The sequence below is a fragment of the Tenebrio molitor genome, chromosome 7 (genome assembly GCF_963966145.1).
Source record: "Tenebrio molitor chromosome 7, icTenMoli1.1, whole genome shotgun sequence".
Taxonomy (NCBI): domain Eukaryota; kingdom Metazoa; phylum Arthropoda; class Insecta; order Coleoptera; family Tenebrionidae; genus Tenebrio; species Tenebrio molitor.
This window is the reverse complement of record NC_091052.1, coordinates 3196429-3216197: the sequence shown is the minus strand read 5'-3', so window position 1 is coordinate 3216197 and position 19769 is coordinate 3196429. Positions and strand designations below refer to the sequence as shown.

At 35.9% G+C, this 19769-nt stretch overlaps 2 protein-coding genes across 6 annotated transcripts in view; one reads left to right on the top strand and one right to left on the bottom strand.

Moving 5' to 3' along the window:
• LOC138135864 (uncharacterized) overlaps positions 1 to 19769 on the bottom strand; it is a 45201-nt gene that overhangs the window by 9325 nt on the left and 16107 nt on the right. The window lies entirely within an intron of this gene.
• On the top strand, positions 4616 to 19611 carry hdly (hadley). 4 transcript variants are annotated; one of them, XM_069054810.1, is made up of 2 exons: positions 4616 to 4774; positions 17942 to 19611. In XM_069054810.1, exon 2 carries the CDS (start codon positions 17943 to 17945, stop codon positions 18975 to 18977), a length of 1035 nt encoding a protein of 344 aa, XP_068910911.1. In that variant the 5' UTR covers positions 4616 to 4774; position 17942; the 3' UTR covers positions 18978 to 19611. The 4 variants fall into 4 exon arrangements, with proteins under 4 accessions (XP_068910911.1, XP_068910910.1, XP_068910912.1 ...); XM_069054809.1 differs by lacking the exon at positions 4616 to 4774 and adding an exon at positions 12283 to 12441; XM_069054811.1 differs by lacking the exon at positions 4616 to 4774 and adding an exon at positions 15030 to 15240.

The following is a 19769-nucleotide window of genomic DNA, read 5'->3' as shown; positions in this document are numbered from 1 at the left end:
CGTATCCTGTGATTGCCAACGTAGGGAAATTATAATTTGGAAACTGTCACTGGACTAAAAATGAACATTTGAGAGGACGCCGCCACGCCGAGAAAGTAATTTATTTTGGATTCGGTAATGTTTAAAAATTAAGCCGAGTATTGCGGTGTGCAAAGCCGGCGTAAAAAATTGAACAACAAAAGCAATACTCATTTTTAATGTATGTGGTGCAAAATGTGTGAAAAAGTTAATGATTGCAGTTGCACGCAATGAGTAAAACGGAAACAATTTATCCGGTCGTTTGGGAGTTGAAGCAAGGTCTTCTACTGAACTTTAAGAGTGGGCATTTTCTAAAATGCACTAAAAAAAGTCACATAAAATAACAGTTTTAATTAGTAAATCGTAAGAATCCGAGGAATTTATGTTCTCCGGCGGTGCTCTCGTAGTTTTTTTTTATGCTTTTCGAGTCCTTTCACACCTGAGCTCGTAACGTCATTTCTCTGTCATCGGGGACAATGGAATCATTTACATAGGAATTAGAATAAGTTTGGATCTACATATTTTAATATTTTCCTCTTTTACGTGCAATACACATCGCGCGTTCTCCGTGATTTTCCTGCTTTAACAGGAATATTCACAAAGTGGGAGTCGTATCGCCGCTAACCTTGCTCAAATTTCAAACTTTTTCCGCCATTTACTCAACTATTTGCTTTAAGAAAAATCGCTCCTTTCAGAAGGATTCTTTTTAGAACGCAAGGCAACGTTATCATTCCACCACACACAACTATTTTTCAGGATTCCTTTATCATGCCAGACACATTCTTTTCATATCCCTCACTTGCTCAATCAACCACTTTTGTTAAAATATGGCGGTTTAATAGTATGTTTATCACAAGTCCTCACTTGTTGCTCGAGATTTATGCCGGTTTTTTGGCACAGTTTCCTGGTGATAATATTGTAAAGGACAACTGTGAATGTACGAAGTTACCATTGTTTCATTCTACTTATTTATGGCCGAAAGCTTTCGTGTAAACTTGTGTCTAGTGTAGATACGTAATTGTGCAAAGAACAATAACCAAAGTCAAATATAAAAAAATACGTCTGAATTGTTCGACGAAGCTAAGTTTTTAAGTTGAATTTTCGAGCGAATTGTTCAAAGCGCTAATTCAATTTTCAAGTTGAGGCATGTACGCTTTTAGAAACTCGAAGACACGTACAAATCCTTGAAGGACTTCCAACCAAGCAACTCTAATTGATTTTGATAGGACACGTTTTAGTTTACATTTGTGATTAAGAATGTTTGCAGATATTAATGGTTTCATTTGTTTTATTTGCGTTAATTAACGTTGAGTTACTTTTACCGGTTTAAGATGCATTTGTTTCAAGGAAAACGTCATTTTTAGTTTATCTTGCAATGCTTCTGCACACGTAAGTGCTACAATATTGCATTCTCCCTGCTATTTTCGTTACATAAATTTGTGCTTTCCTGTAATATGACTCAACCAACAGCACGTTGAACAATGATTTAAAACGTCCGTCGGTTGCATAAAATATTTTGTATGAATAGTTTCTTTTGTTTTGAACAGGATTCGGACAATTTCAGTAAACCATCTAAACAAATAATCTCACATTACGCTACATGTGTTTAATTTGAGTATGTTTTCACAAATATGTTGCAGCAAGAATTTGTTTTTTTTTTGTATCGCATGTTTGTTATTATCTACAGTTTTTCAAGAAAACGTTCAATTTAATTTCTTGACAGATTTTCAACGAAAGTCTGAACACATAAACTTTGGAATTTCCTTGTAGAACTATTGGCAAAGATTTTAATAACATTTTATACCATTTTCTAATTCGAGTTTGGAAAGGCTTAGTAACGAGCGTTCAAAAATGTTGTTGTCGTTGGCCTAGTGCTTACCTTTATTTTCAAACGCATGACGTAGCTTCATCAGCTGTGAAACTAAAAATGTCAAGTGTCATTTATCTAACAAACGAGTAGACGAATACATTATTATTTCCTTAGCAAAACACAGTTCACTTTAGAACTAACCAAAGAAAGTTTTCCTGGTTTATTAATGCTTCTTGATGGTTTTTACCTTCAATAAATGATATAATTTACAATAAAATGATAATCAAATTGAGGTTATGTATCTGAAGGAAATGAAGAGAACGAAAATCAATGACAGCTGCACGATAAAGTTTTGTAAATGCTCGTAATATTCCAGAGTGTGCTAAGAATTTGCATACCTACAAATCGACTCAAATCATTTCTACAGATATTTCTTAAATATGTTAAAAATTTGCTAATCAATATCTATTATTGTTAATTATGTCAAAAACTTTTGATTCAACGGAAAGCTAGAGTGCAGAGACAAGATATTAGATGTTGAAAACAAAGTATGAGTAATTTCACAAAGTCCGACGAATTATCACGTCTGTTTTTAAAATACAAAATGCTAAAGAAACATTAAATATTTATGAAATGAAAAAGTTATTACAGAGTTTATTGTAGCGGTAAATGGCTCATAAAGAGTTGCTAGACAGTGAATTTCTCATAAAGTTGCGTCAAATACCGAGCAGTTCCTTTAGACTGAGTCCGAACTCTAAAAATACAATAATTAAATACCGTTAAATATTCACATACCTAATATTTGAATTTATCATCGTCTCAAAGGTCCTTGGCTTATAACAAAGCTGTCAGTAGTTGTAAAATATGAAACGAATTTATTGTTAATCTACGCAAGTTAAGCGTATCATACTCAAAGTTGTTTGTTATTAATTTGACCCCTGTAATAACTGCACGCCTAATGAATATCTCTTGCAAAATGCTTAATTTTAATTGCCACAACACAGTTACCAATGAAACAATTTTCTGCATAGGTGTACGCAATAATTTTATGGAGATGTACAATATTCCCAGAACTCAGTGGCAGCTCGTGTCACTTTTAGATGGGGGGCACGGTAAAAAGTAGTTACTCGGGTGGTGTCGAGAAATCAGGATTCCTATATTTGATAAATGCTGTAAATTATCCACACCTGGCGCGATTCCTGACAATGGTCTTAAAGCTACTGTTAAGGCGTTAAGGGACAGTTAAAACAAAACACTCTTTTTACATCCCTACAATGAAAATTTACCATAAACGTTATCTCTAATAAAACATTTATTAAATCCTCATCTTTTACCACTCATGGTTTTCTTGCGCATTTGCAGGTATTTTGTCTTCAAAAGACAAGAAATATGTACTCAATTTTTCAGAATCCACCATACGGAATTCTATTTTGACAAATTTACTAAAAATCACATTCCCAAGTCTCGACCTCCAGTGTTCGTTTAATATGTACACATCATGTTTGAACATGCAGTTACGCTGTAAAACATTTCGTTTATAATAGGGCGTAGTGCCACTTGTAAAATGAGTACGTCATCGAGAATGTTTGTTGCACTCGTCTTACTGCTCGTTGGAGCCAAGTGTTGATAAACTAGCTACACGCGAGCATGTTGTCGGATAGAGCAAGAAAATTAATTCTGAGGGTTAAAACATCAAATGATGACTCATTCCACCGTACAACTAACTAAATAGTTGTGCTCTTGTGCCCCCTGACACCAGCCGCCCCTGCGAGAACTGCTGGTCGTGAATGATGGCAATGTGTTGCTGGTGATATGGATTATTACTTATACCGATAATAATTTATTGATCGTACAAAACAATCAGAAAAGTGACGCGACAGAATAAAGTTCAGACTAAGATACTGAAGTTTCCTCAAGCAAATATTTTAATTTGTGGCATTTATAAAAAAATATATACAACAAAATTCAAATGTGAAGAATATTTGATGCAGAATACTTTAACCCTTCTAATATTTTTCAAGTTAGTCATTATATAAAGTTCATGCATTACATTTAGTGCACGATTTCATTGCTGTTTTATTTTATTTGATCAGCGAGCAGCTTTCAGCAAGGTCAAACTTCTTTGTTTCTTTGCACAATCAAGGAAAAGAACTGAGATAAACTAATTTCGACTACTTGCGCCACTTTATTGCTGTTGCAACAAGCGGGAATGGTAAATCAACAAAACCAACTTCACATTCAAAATGAAGTTGAGACTAGTGAAATTTTGGTGCAGTTTTCGGTCACCGTTTCATCACTGCACCGCTGCAGTTTGATTGTTCCGGTTGCACCATAAAGAAAGACATTATAATACCACAAAATGTACGAACAACCGCAGTGATAATAATTGTTATAAACATCACAGCGATGCAGAGTTGACACCGTAATGAATTACAATGCGAAAATCAACATTTCTGCCGGATGAATTCGAAAAGTTGATTCGTTATTTAAATAAATAATTAACGAAGGCTTCAAGTTAAATGGGAATTAAGAATCGGTGCCCCGTTCCACCCTACTTTTTGTTCTTTTATGTAATTATCTTGGCAAAAAGCGTTCATCACGGTAATTGAGAGTGAGCCATGCTCGGCTGTAATTATGCGGATTACAAGAGTCGGTGGAACGTCGAAGTTGTGTTATTGGACGGGATATTGTTCGGCTTCGACAACTGATCCGAAATAAATGACATTTACATTATCATAGCTTGTGTATTATCCAAAGTCAAGGTAAATGTGGGCCCCACCAACGGTGCTACAGAGGGGGCACAATTCTCCGTTTCCACGTACATACATTGAACCGCTGATTCTCTCTAGGTGTAGTGTACAACAAACGGGGAATCTTCAGGTTGACGTGACGTGATGTGATGTTCTTATAGTAGTTCTGTTAAATCAACATCTGATTGTTAAGTAGGTGAGTACGGCGAGCTGGAGGCCTCGTGACATCATCATAAACAATCTCAACTATCGGTTTTTTATTAGGATTTATTGACGGGTTCGCTCTTTGTCTCTTAACTCTCCCGTGTTTGCTCTGTTTAATTGTATTTTATTTAGCGCTAATTGTTGACGTACTAGCGTCAACTCCACATGTATTAAAGAAAATATTTAGCAATCAAGTAGGCAAAAATTTCCAAAACATTTCCTACGTTTCCGTATACAATCTCTGGTTGTTTGAAAAATTCCGTTTACACTATTTGGATAAAATGTGGTAACACTGCCATCAGGAAGGCCAACCCATGTTTATTTGGTGAATACGAATTAAATATTTACTAGACGAGGAACAACATCCACAGAATGATTCATTTTTTCTCATTTATATTCGCTTATGATCGAATTCTAAAACGTTGGATGCCATAACTCCCTCAACAATTTCAGAATTCATACCTCACTGTAGCCTCGCAGGTGGACATTTATTTTGTCCACCGCTACACTTACACTACATGCATAATTCATGTCAAGGAAAAAGAAGATAAGTGTTAAGTGTATTCACGATTTTGCGGGTAATTAAATATTTCACCCCAGAAGTTGTCCCTTGACAACTACACTTCTTTTTGTCGTGTCTAAACTTTCCGACCTGTCATAATTTCCTTTTTAGAACAATTTTGTGCGAATGAGCAAATGACATTTCCGCTCATGAAAAAGTATTGTTGGCTTAGAACAGCACTCTACTGTAACAGGGCAGAATCTAGGAGGAAAAATTGTAGTAGGGGATTTGCATCGGTGACAATTTAAGGGTGTACACTAATTTTAATAAAACACGTGCGTTGGAAGATTAGGGAAAACACAAGTGACACACCTCCATTCCAGTCTTTTTAATTATAATTATTTAAAAGAATTAATTTAGGAAAGTCGTCGTTTATCTAGTTTTTATGGACGAGTTAAAATATTAGTATGTTCTTTATCTCCTGTTTAATTATTAGTGTAGCATTGGAGTTATGTTAATGGTATCGTTTGGAGCATAGCAATGATATTGACCTTCTGAAATTACGAACGGCTACAAATTTATTTTGATACCTATAGACTCGTAAAAATCACGATAATTATTGCACCATAAAAATAACCCTCGCCATAAAACTGCAACCCTTTTCGCTACTCGGTTAGTTCCGGGCGGAAGGTTTCTTCCAGCATCGGTTTATGCCTCGTCCTCGGATAAAGATAATTTTACGTTTTTGTAGGTCAAATGTCACGATAAACACGAAATTGAATCCCGAAACAAACGACTTTGTATTCAGAAGACCGCATTTAACAATAAATTCATGTTAATAAGTTTCTCTGGAATGGTCCTCGCACTGGAACTCTAAAATTATACGACGCCCTATAAAAGGGATAAGGCAAAGGCTTTGATTTTGTAAGGGAGTTGTTAGAGGGCGTGTTATTATTGTATAAGAAACGAGAGAAGCACGGCCTTGTTATCTGTACCAACTATTAAAATAACTTAGGGATGTGTACTAAAAGCAGAGGAGACAGGAGCGAATATGACCACATCAAAAGGAGAAGTCTGCGTTTGGGTTGGGCGTTGGTTGCCAATACCGCCGGCAAAATAGTTGCTCCTCAAAAAAACTATAAACGATGCATGTTTTTATATGTTCCGGTTAATAAATCTAGACGAGGTGACTCTGTCGGTATCCATCAAATTTTCATAGATTCATGATTATGGTAAATGGCACACCAACGTCCAGGTAAATCGACATACATTATTCATGGAAGGTGGCCGGCCCAATAAGAGAAGGTTAATAGTTCAGTGGCAAAGACGCAATAACTCCCAGCTTTAAAACCATTACGCGGTTAGACACAGCAGAACGTTGCCTTCTACTTTTCAACTTTTGATTTTTTGGGGAAATGAGATTACGTACGTGTTATGTGGCGCGAGAATCCTGAATGCTTTATTGACACATTTACTCGCACAACCGATTTATGAAAAAGCGATTCGGGGATAAAATTTACATATTTGGAAAGTGGATCGACGGAGTGAGTAATAATTATTTTGACTCGTCATGCATTTTCGGAAACACAAATAGTTTGGTTTAGTCCTGAGTCATATTTTAAATAATTTTAACTATTGCTAATGAAACCTATTTACACGTCTGCGTCGTACAAAATTGTACCACACCCTCTGACCTTAACAATAAACATTTGATAGACCCTCAATCTTGACTTTTCGTGTCTTAATTCCCTTTCCGCCGAAACAATTTTAAAATTCCGTGCTGCACAATTTATTCAGATCAGGTTGGGACTGTTGAAAATTCTTCTAACTTTCCTAATTCATAAACTCACTTGTGTGTCAGTTCCAACAGTTCTACACTCACTTCTACCCCTTCAAATTCATCAACGCGATTCGATACAAAACCAAAATTATCCCCTCCCCTCTATTTTATGAACGGTTTTCAACTTTGACTGTTCCCTGTCGAAACAATGCCTTCCCACTTAACTATTCTTCCCTTAGAAAGAAATTGGGTTTTCTCTGCACGTAAAAAATGTAAATACCGTCTCATGTCAAGTAACAGTCTATTTTAAAGTTCCACTTATCCTGAAGATGATCACGTGACTCCTTGGAATCTATCGATTCTAAACGAAGTGGTGTCACGTCAAGGGTGCTTTTTTGGTCCTGAAGGTATCAAACAGGTTGGAATTGATTTTGCAGTTCTCGCGATACCTTTACATTCTCATATTGTATGAGACTTTTGAATGCACAAGGACGCAGCCAGTGGTACAAAGATACGAAAGAGTTTGCGTAATTTGTTACAGTTCACAAGAGAAATTGTTATTCAACACATTTTGCCAATAAACAATCAGATTCGCTCAAATCAGATTAACCAACTTTGTTGGTGAAACGCAGGTGTAATAAATCTTACCAGAGAGGATGCTGTGCTAACACAATTTCAACTAAAATGTCCAAACTATGGGCGATAATAACTTAATTTAAATTGTTGGATGGCAAGATAAGGGAAATTTATGCGTCGAACGTCAAAAAGTGTAAGAGGATTTAAAACAAGTTGTATTTATTGCGAAAATTTCTTGTAAATTGTTAATGGGAAAATGGAGTACAATACATACAGATCTTGTATCTCCCTAACAAACGGCTATTTTAGATTGCAAATTATTTCATATTCAAATATCTGTTTCATGAATAATACACAGATGAATGACAACACTATGCATTTATGTATGTATTATATCCTAAGAATTTTCCTAGATTTTCCAATATGTGACTAATGATAGTGTAAGCAATGACTTAATCCCCAATCTGCACTTAATGCTCACAGACTTGGATTACAGATCGGTCTGCATTCCCGCCAACGCTCATGCTTCAGTATAATAACCTTGTTTGGTCGTAACAGGGATTCCCCACCGCAAGTCTGCATGCTGTGGTTGTAACAACTCAGCTAATTGAACGTTTTCATAGGCGGAACCACAATTTTTACTTACCTAAATTTTACATCATCGACTGAATTTATATTTAGAATCGAATAAAACGTTCAAAGTCGAACCCTGATAACATCACGATTTCTCTTAACAGTAAAACGAAGTCGAGCAATTATTAATAGCACTGGTCTTACAATTTGGCCCAATCACGAATACCGAACCAGAAATTAAATTGGAAACACTCACCTGGGGTTTATAATTTTCCGGTCCCCGTTTATCCACTTCGGAAGTTATTACCAAATTCATTTAGTGGTCTGTTTATCCATTTGGAAAAGGACCGATAGCGTATTCTCTCTGTTTGCACGAAAATAAGCATCTTAATCGGGTGGGTGACTACACGTTTTCCCAAAATTCCCTTTGTGGTGGGTCCGTACGTGCACTCTGTGGCGTAGAAGTTTCGCGGAGGTGTTGCATATTTGACGCGGAGGCTTTGCGAACAATGACTACATGGGGATAACAACGAATTGAAAAAGAAAGTAGACAGTTGGACGCCTTGTTCCTGCATTCTGAAGCTTTAACCACACACTCAGTGCGCCTACTGTAGAGGGGCACAGCAACACGTGCCCCCTTACCAGGTAATTAATTCTAATAATGGAAAATTAATCTTCATTATGTCTGGCAAGAAGTAAAATAATTTTATGGTCTATAGCCCCTTTTGTTAACTTGATTCGGCTACTTGAGATTTAAATAAATGTCAGTAGTGTTAAATGATGATATTTAATGACGAATTAAACACAGTGAGTACATGAAATTATGAAATCTAGTCGAGTCCTATCTAACTCTCTAACTACCTAACTATCTCGAATCCTCTGACTGTCTCTATTATCTCCCCTGACTCTACAACTCTGATTAGTCCCCACATGACTCAGGGCCCAATTTCAAGTCATAGTGGCAAGCTGGCAAATAATAGGTGGTGCAGCGCAAATGTGTAGCTATCTTTGTCCTACACATTAATTACCAATATGCCTCATCTTTCTCTCTTGCGCCGTTACCATGACATCAAGTGCGATCGTCGCAAGTCAACTTGAAATCGGCCTCTAACTCTCATTCACTTTTATTCTTCCTTTTTCTTTCATTCTCTTTCAACCACCACCAAAACATGCAAATATTCTAATATTTAAAGACCAAACACAGCTCTAATTCGTCATACTTTCTACTAACTAACGGGTATAACGTATTAAATGCTAAATTCAAAATTACGACACTATTTGCTTCAAAATCAATTTTCTTGCGCTATCCGACAACATGCTTGCGTGTAGCTAGTATATCATGACTTTGCTCCGCCACAGACGTTCTCGATGACGTACTCATTTTTCACGTGACGACAACTGTCAAATTATGCAGCATGCGTCACATTTTGTTGGAGGGCGAGAGCCGAAACGGCAAAGTTGAAGATAATTTGTGCAACTTTAGTTAATTTGTAGAAGTATGAATATCATACACTAGATTCTAAAGGATTGACCTTTGCCTCATGAAGACACAATCACTGGAAGGGGACTGACTAGGAAGACCCAGGGAAACCGTCGGTGGTAAAACACGAGAATTTCATACATATTATATTAGAGAAAACGTTTGTGGTAAATTGTCGTTGACGTGGGAAGTAAAAAAGTGTGTTCTATTATCAGTCCCCTTGGCAGTAATTTTAAGACCATCACCGTGGTAGCATTAACCAAATAGGAGAAGTCTAAAAAGCATTAAAAAAAATCATTAGTTAGTCCTGTTGTCTCATCGATACCATCGAAATAGCAATTCCTTACCCGCATTTAAAAGTGACACGTTTCTGGCACGCGCATATAATTGCTACATCATTTAGTTGCAAAATCTTAGTCTTGATGCCAATAAACAAAATAACAACTGACTTATGACTTGTGCATTTCACAGCCAAGAGGAAAAGATCAAGCAATTCTTCAAGGCGTCACATAGCTGTTAAGTGAAGGTTAGCAGAAGAATGACAAAAAGTTCACAAGACAAGAATATTACAAATTGCTTAACTATATTGTTCAGTGTACAGCGGACACTGTATACACATAATTTAGCAAAGTTTGTTCTTGGAAAGTACGAGCTCATATTCTAAACACCTTACATGAACTCTGTGAAGTAAGGTGATTTAATTTCGGAATAAAATTCCTCCGTTAATATTTGAGACGAAACTCGAAATTCCGTTATCCACCAGATTTAGTTAATTAAAGTACCAACTGAGAAAAATATGTGTAATGTGCTTAATTAAAAGGAAATTCCAAATAAACTCGTAGGCCACATGATTTACGTTTTACAAGAAAAATCACTATTAGTCATTTGAAAACAAATTAAAACACGAGTAATGGCGGGTTTGTAGTTGAGTTAATTACATTTTTAGAACTATCAGATAAATAAACGCTACTCTGACGTCAGAGAATTTTTAACAGGCGTCGATATCACCCGAAATCTGATCTGGAATAAATTTTGAACCGTTCTGTTGGCGATGGGAAGGAACGGCTTTAGAAAAAGAATTCAACCGAGTCGGTCAAAGCTGGATTCGCGTGTGAATGGATCTGACAAAAAACAATCCAAACACCGAGAATCTGGTTGTGTAAATCGTTGTTAATTACCTTGGCGAAAAAGTTGGCCATAACGGTTGTCAAAGCTCTTGTAAACATGAGCCAGCCGTTCGGAAACTTAAAAAAGCACGCTGCAATCATAAAGGCCATTCTGTCGGTTAATTAATTATCTGTGGGGCTATTTTTGTATTATTTTTTCCTCATAAAGCAAAACCTGCCGAGTCCTCGGCTAATACTCAAAGGGACAAAGCACGTCGACGCTCTTCTGGCTGAAATTTAGTTCGCTGCAGGACGGGATTTTAGCTCTTCATTTTGGCAGACGTTACAACGTGCAACGGTTGGAGATCGGATCTATTCCCAAATGATGAACGTGACTTGCCGAGAAAAATGCAAGCGAATTTGTTCACGCCGTGTCAAATTGTCATGCACTTTCATGCATCGAGGTGAGCGAAAGTGAATTAATAATAATAATATTTGATGTGTGGCGCCAAGTCTAGTATACACGCGGTGATTCATTTCTGCTTATCAGGTATCATTCTAGAATGGTGGATTATGATTTTGTTATGACGTATTTAATGTTACATCATTTCTGATCAGATAATTATTGTTCATTTTCATTCGAGAGAAATTTAATGTTCAATTCGTTAACGAAAATTAACTGCAGATCAAAGAGACCGTTCATTAAGCAAAATGAATGCAAAAATGCAGATTAGATCCTAATGACGAAAAATAATTTTCAAGATAAAATCCACGACATTTGAAACATCTGTTTTAAAAGTTCCGCTAAAATCTGTGATTATCATTACATATTTAACAAAAACAAAAGCATTTATTATAAATAGATCACGAAGAGGATATGATACATCGTATCATTATAAATAACTAGGTTGTTGTTTCCAAGTTTTGGCAGATTTTTAGGTGGTCCAAAATCTCCGGAGTCTTAAATTTGTCGGTCATAAAATGCAGTTTTTCTAAAAAGTGAGTCTCACGACTTAATTATATTTACTTAAATGTGCGCAAGAGATTGTTTGTTTATTGAAATGCCGAGTAATAGACCCTATATTAGCACAGAGATACGTAGTGCCGTAAAAATTAAATTAGTTTAACGAACAGCAGATGTAATGTTTCACTAAATACACAACAACAGAAATGTATGAAGGAATTATAGGTGATATAAAAAAATTTCGCAACATGCATTTTTTAATCTCGCAGTAAAATTGAAAGCCAAGGAGTAAAATTGATTTTTGTCGTTGCAAACTGCAAATGATCTTAATTCTGTGCAGTACTTGTTGTTTTCAGTTATCAGGATGTTTCTCACGACCTAGGGTTTTTCAGCCGCGGTCGTATCTTTCAACTTTGACCGGCAAAAAAATTTCAGCATGTTATGTTATCCCATACGCCACCGGATCTTCCGAGCTGAATCACTTTTCTGCTGTAAAATAGTTCGGGGAGTATTTAAGCATTTATAAGTTGAGGCTTCAGCGTGCGTGCTCCATTTATTTCTGAAGTCTGAAACGTTGCGGTCACATTAACCACACGATTATAGATCGATGTGAATAATAGTTCGTGGTTCAAGTGAAAAGAAGTTTGAGAAGACCACATAATTACACATGACTGACAGGTAACCATTAATTATAAATTATTTAAAACGATTCGAGGCGACAATCGAGGCCACGCGACGTTTTTGTGCATTTGTCAGCTATTATCGAATATCTTGGCATTTCTGTTTCGTGTTTTGGAACATTGTAATTTAATTTTGTCGTGTCCTCGAAATGTACAAATTTAACGCTCTGATTAGGAAGCGGCCGTTTGTTAAATTATTGTTTAAAAACTGGAAGAATGAAAATTTTTCATTACCAAACGAATAATTCTGGAATTTTTCGCTCACTTCTTCTTACGTATGAACAACAAAAGAAACAGAAAATTGTGCAACCCTTAGTAATATAAACTGACGTGAAATAATTTTATTCATAAATAATAATTAATTACTTTTTAATTGCTTATTAACTTGAGAAAAATTAATTATCTCCTGCCAGTCAGAAATAATGAAATTTTCTTGGGCAACAAAATTTCAGTCCCAATTAATTTTATCTATTTTATATACTTTTATAACCAAAAATATGCTTTCAAATTTATAGTTGTGATGATTCTTAATTTTTTATTTTTGATGAAAAGTATGTACCACTAAATAAATAATTGTGTTGTTTATATCATTTTAAAATTAATGAAAAATTCTAACTAAATCAGTCCGCCCTGAATTGTAAAATAAACAAATATTCTGGAAAATGTAAATGTTGGTTCGAGGAGCTTGCTACGTTCGAAATTTTCTCACTATTCTAAAATGCTCTTAAAATATTAAGTATTCTGTTTAAAAATACAAAGATATTTACACACAAAATATGTTCAAGGTTGACAAAATACGTCAATTGTACACAAAGAACACACAAATTGTATTTTTTGCCCAAAATTCATTAACAGAAATTCATTCGAAGTGCTCTGTAATTTTATTTTGATTAAAACAGAAGTCGCCACATTGTCTCCATTCGTGGAATACAAATTCTCTAATTAATTTATATTTCTAGTGTTTGAAGTAAAAAATATAAAGGAGAGTTGAATTTTTTTGCTCGAGGGGGTGACAACTGCAGAACTGGTTGTGAAAATGTATGTATCAGTGATGCAAAGGTATCAAAGAAAATTTCCAACGTTGCTTTAAAATTTATTTGAAACATTCCCAACGCTGCGCCAACAGTTCGAAAGTAAACAAGTTTTTGATTTTATTTTGGGTAAATTGTTATTGAATTGCTTTTACTAATGGTTAGCAGACGATTTTTTTTAATTTTGAAAATTCTTCAGTTGAGTTATATTTTTTGTTGAATAAATAAATAACTAAATGTGTTTTTTTTTTTAATTGACAGCTATAAAGTTTCCAGGTGATGTCTGGTACAATGAACACATAACATTATATAATCGTGTAAACGTGAGCAAATTTGTTTTTAACGTATTAAAATAGGAAACCCATGTTTGCGGTTGGATTTGCAGTTTTACTACGTCATTAAAATCGTACATTTTCAGTTGTGCATTTCGCAAGAAGCCAGTTGCTTCCACTGTCCGGTAAACCTTGTTTAAAATTAATGAGAAAACTTGAGTTCTTTCCCAATTAAACTGGACTTTGTAATTAATTAATTAATCGATTTCTGGGAGGGATTTCCAGTTGACATCAAAAAGCGAATTTCCTCGTTATGAAACTGAAAAAAATGTTTTTCCATTGACACTTATTATTAGATACTTAAAAATAGGTATAATTGAATGAAAGAAATTATTTAGCAGTGGTAAATTATTAAACGTTAAAAGGATTGCTTTGTATATGGAAATAAATCAATGGCATTGTGGGATCGTACCACATCCTGATCGAACGATATTCATTTATCTGACCTATCACGTTTAAAAAATCTGTAGAAACTAATTAACGGTCAGATTTTCAAACTGAAGCGGAAGTCATGTCAGTAATGTTTTATTCATAAAGATGAAAGTTATTTATAATTGAAGTAATACCACAGTACGGAAGAAATTCTGTCTAAACGATGATTCCGGTGACTATGCGATGTTTAAAATAAACATTTCGACAGTTGGTACTGATGGCATAATTACAATTACGTCGGGAAAAACCCGGACAAATGGCTACGCACGAGCCTTTATGCATTCGCGTCTTAAATTTGTTAACATCGTTAGTCCTGAAAAGACGACAAATTTAATAAAAAATTTGTTGTGGACTTTAACGACCATAAAAAACGATCCACTAAAAATGTAAATACTTGAAATTGTTAGTCTGTCCCACGCACGTGTTTTTAATAACGCAATTTCGCAATTATGTTTTAACAATCGATGCTAAAAATACTTGTCGCAATGGTGGTCCGTTAAATAAAGTACAAATAAAGAGCTGTGATGTTGGTTGCCTGTTAAATAATTTAACTCCTCGCAATTATGTTTGTAAGCGAAGCTATCTCGTTTAATTAACTTCTTTGAATACTCCTTTTATTTTTTTTGTGATTTTTAGAGGACGTTAGAATCGGCTGGTTCGTTTCCTCGTTTTAATCTCTTCGTCAAACAGTTTAAAATGGAAAAAGCTTGTTGTTTAAAGAGCAAACCTCTTAATATCTGTAACAAAAAATGTCAATGAATTCGTATAAAATCGTGTATCAATACAAAGCGCCACTCATTGTCTCGCTGAAAAGTGATTTGGTCGGGAATACTGTGACGAGGGTTCGGATCGGTTTTGTGGAATCGTGAGTTTTCATTTGTGACGTGAGAAAAGGATGAAAGCGTAATTGTACAAATACAAGCATCCACCTGAGGAGCGTGCAGTGTCGGTGTGTGTTCGAAGGAAGGGTATTTAATTAGTGTCGGGACTAGAGGATATTAGGTAACTTGAAGATTTTATTTTCGTTGATGTTTCAATTTGTCAAAAGTGTATTAGGTTGAAAAAGTCAAAGACAGCTGTTTGTTGCGTTGCCAATTTAATACGGCAATCTTGTCCTTATTTCCTCGGCGTAGTTAACTGGGTTTCTCGTAGCTTGTCAGCATCTTTTGTATTCTTATCTTCTTGTTTTCTGCGGGGTGCATGCTAATTAGGTTCTTTATCGTTCGAATAATTTTCACTTTTTATTTTATGGCCAATTTTCACAAGACCGTGAGACAGTCTGCGATAATGGCCGGATTATCGAACAGTATTTTTAATCATCGGCCGAAAATAAATATGCGAGAATTTTTACTAATGGACTTGCAAAAACTTGGACAAAATGTTAATAAATCGCCTTCGATAAGTCATACGGAAATATTATCATATAACCTTTATTTATAAATAAGAAACACTCATTACTCAAATTTAGCAATAGTTATTTATATAATTTTGTATCATAAATCGATAGCACCAACATTTTTCGATGTCTTAAGCTGGGTGTGTTTTATTTCTTAAATACATTTTAGCACTTACCTAAAATAATAAAAGGATTCGCTTGAGAATACATAAAGTCATAATACGTTCTCTTTGTGACTGAAACAACATGAAACCTAGGAAAATATTGGCATATCTTATAAATCATGATTGTTTTTTTATGATACATATTTATTTCATAAGCAAATCATGAACCACATTTAGCAGATTTTTTCTTTTCTTGTCAATCATGATTCTGAGAGTACGATATTTATGGCGTCAACATTTTTCGAGGAGTTGTAGGAAATTGTTAATGTTCTAATAGATGTTTCTGCGTCAGTCAATAAACCGATAAAATGTAATCACAAAGATACCATATATGTACAGAACTAAGCTTCCCGAGATCGATTTTCTTTATAGTAGGTACAGCTAAAGATATTAAGATTTATATACGGGGTATCTATAAATGATTGTCTGGTCGAGCTAGCTATGAAAACTTGGCAAATTTTGAATGTAGAGCTTAATATTGAATGTCGCATTTTTAGGTTAGGTTGTTGGCTTTTAAACTGAGACAAGTTTCAACTGTGTTTTGCTCCCGTTAACGTTAATATATTTAATACTAACACCATCAACAGGGAAATAGTCATCCTCACATGCTACTGCTACGCAGTTTACCTATATTCAATAATTGGTAAAAATCTGTTTGCCCAATGTGAGTTAGCAAAGAATGATTCAGAATTTTGTCTGGATATTTTGCCCAGAATTGATTTTTACTTCAGTATCACTCTCTCTTATCTGAGCAACCAAAGTACGTGAAGTTGCTTCCTAGAAATAGGTACGGTTCACAGATCTTGTCTCAATGAGAAGCAGGCATCTGTAATTTCCTAATAATAATGATATCATAATCATTTTTTATAGCACACATGCAAAAAATACTTTGAAATTCCCCACGAAGGTAACTTCTAGATTTAAATTATTTATTTAAGCCAAGCCCTGTATTTTTGTTGCAGCATATAATTATTTACAAAATCGGGAGTAAATATTAACATTTTAAATGATAACAAAAATGGAAATAAGCTTTTTGCATTTGTTACCAGTTTTTTTTTTCAACAAATAGAACCTGACCCAAGTTGATTGAAATTCTTTTTAACAAAATATTTAAATGCAAAATGTTAATTATTTAATTATCTGATTGGGTGTATATATCATGCGCTAATTACTGTTGACATTATACACCGGAAGCCATGTTCTAAAAATTAATTTTTATTTTTTTGACGTGCACGTCAATATTTGCATTTGCATCAGTTTCTTTAAACTAATGATTTTGTAATTATTTACACGATTTATCATTAGTTCAGTAGCTTGCTCAAACTCTTTTATCGTCTACTGATAATTCAGTAGTTCAAATATAATTTTTAATTCTGTGTGAATATGAAGTTTTTTGAAATGTAACAAAAATGGGCCGTGACACCGTTATTAAAGTTGCCCCTAACTAAAGTCGTGATTAAAGTAAACATAAAACGATATAGATTTATGCAACTATAACCTGCCAGAAAGAGATGAATTCATCACCATGGTAATTATAGTCATGATTAAATTTAATAAGGGTGTTATTGTCTTTATAAGTACTGGATAGTGAAAAGGTATTAGGCCGCCTTTACACCAAGGCAACATGTTGCCAATTGTTGCCTTGGTGGCCGCCTTTAGACTTCTGCAACTACTCGGGCATGTTATAGATATAAAAAGGGAATAAAAGCCGAATTTAAAATTGTTGTAGCCAGTTCATAAATGAAAAACAAATGATTAATTTTCAAACTAGCTTTGGAAAAAATATTATTGTGCCGCTTTTTTGAAACAGATGCCTAATATTAATTCGTTGTTAACTGTCACTTCTGACATTGACGTTTTCGTTTCATTCTTTATACGTTTATTTGTATTTTGCATTTTCACCTGGCGACTATGAACATTTGCAAACATAATTTTAGAAGCTCAAAGTTTGACAAGTATTTAACAATTAAATCAGATCCGTTAAAATTGAAAAAGTCGTTTGAATCCGTTCGTTACCAGTATTTCAATAAAAAGAAATGAACATTTTTCCACAAAAGCGCCGTTTTATTTTAAGCGTCCGAATCCACTGCTGTAGCTGTTAATCTGCGAATCCGTTTGCACTGACCGATGCCAATTGTTGCAGGATGATGTCATTTATCCGCGTGATAGCGCTGGCGCTAGCGCTTGCAAGCACTACAGCGTGGAGTCCTCATCCCTCCGAATCGGCACGAGATCAATACGAAGCGCGCGAGGATAGACCCCAACCCCAGCTGCTCACCGAAGCAACAGATCACCGTCCAGGAGTCCATACGTCCCATCAGGCCGACCTTCTCGGGACCAAGAACACCGTACGCTACCTGCAAGTCGGTTGGGGAGATAGATTCGTAGGGGAGAAGGTGCAACACAAGAACAGGATAGAGTCGCCGAAGAAGAGAGTCCCGTCGGGATCGAGACGGAAGAGGAGTTACGACGCTTGGTCGACGCAGATCACCTTCACCCATCCCTACCCGGGCATTAACGTATGGCGTCCATCGCTGTACCCACTTACCAGGCCCTACTACATTCCTATTTATGGGGCTCCCGGAAGAATTCCGATTTTCTACCCTCCACAAGCAATCGTCCTCAATCCGGGGACGCCTAAAGACAATCCCCCCAAGAGGCCGTTCAAGGGACCTGCGTATCTTCCACCAGTCGAACCTACCACTTCCTCATCTACTACGATGAAGATCTCGAATAGATTCGACGACAGACCGATTTGGGATTTGGGGGACGGCGATCAGAGCCCCACTCAGAGGCCGGTCCCCACTACCACTTCTATTGTTCCCACTCGGAGGACGAGACCGAGTCGACCTCGTCCTCCTTTAATCCACAAACCTACAGATCCTGAAGGAGTCGCAGTTGGAGAGTTCACAGATGCTGGTTTGGGTGCGCCTGTTTCGAATCAAGTAAATCGTCCCGCACCCTCTACAGCAGCTCCGCCGAGGCAAGCTGACAGACCTAGGGAGCTTAGTAGATGTACTTGGGCAATAATTTCGTGTTGCACAGCGATGGCTGACATCAGTTACGAATGCTTCGAACAACGAGGCTGTCCCGGAGCTTTCTGGGATAACAACCCCTGTGATAACGAGTTTGCCCAAGCAGCCATCGCAAGTGCGTTAAATTATTATAACGACAAATAAAAAGTTCCTAATTTTACGTAAGTGTGGACAAAAATGGAACATGCCTTCTCGTGACCTGATGTCGACGATTCTGAATTTTTCAAACTTACGTAATCTCTTATGTATTATCTTTCTTTTCCAAGCTGTTGCTGTAACGGTTTCATGACTTTACAACGCAAATAAGTCAGTATTAAGTCATGTTTCTACATGCTTCCATTATGTTTAATTTGCACGTTTTTAACGGAAGTATTAACAAAAGATTGTGAGTGATGAGAGTGCTGCTACTCGAGACGTACGGAGTATAATTATTTATAAGTGTGACTGATAATGTATGTAGCATCCAATTAAACGAAAATAAAACTCGGTGTTAGTTGACGAAAAGGCAGCAGTGGAGAGCTTCGAACTACCGCCATCTGTCGCAGTTCCTGACGGCAGCCGCAGTGGTAATTAAATTTGCCGAATGTCGGCTGAATGTTGAACCGAGAGTTTTATTTGAAAAGATGTTCGATGCTCCAAATCAGGAAACTAATTTAAGTACCTTGTCAATTTCTGTTTTATAAAAATGTCTATGCTAATTGAACCAAAAAGTGTAGAATACTCGTAGGCATCTATAGTGTAAAAGCTTATTTATTTTTATTAAATTTTAACGAAACCATCTGAAAATCATTTACTCGACCCAGATCCTCCAGGAAACACATTTTCATTTTATTTTTTCTTTAACTCGACTTCGTCAATTATTCATGCAAATAGGACCTGCTCAAACTGATTTATCATACAAAACAGTTTGGGCGAAGAAGACGATTGGCGCAGGAG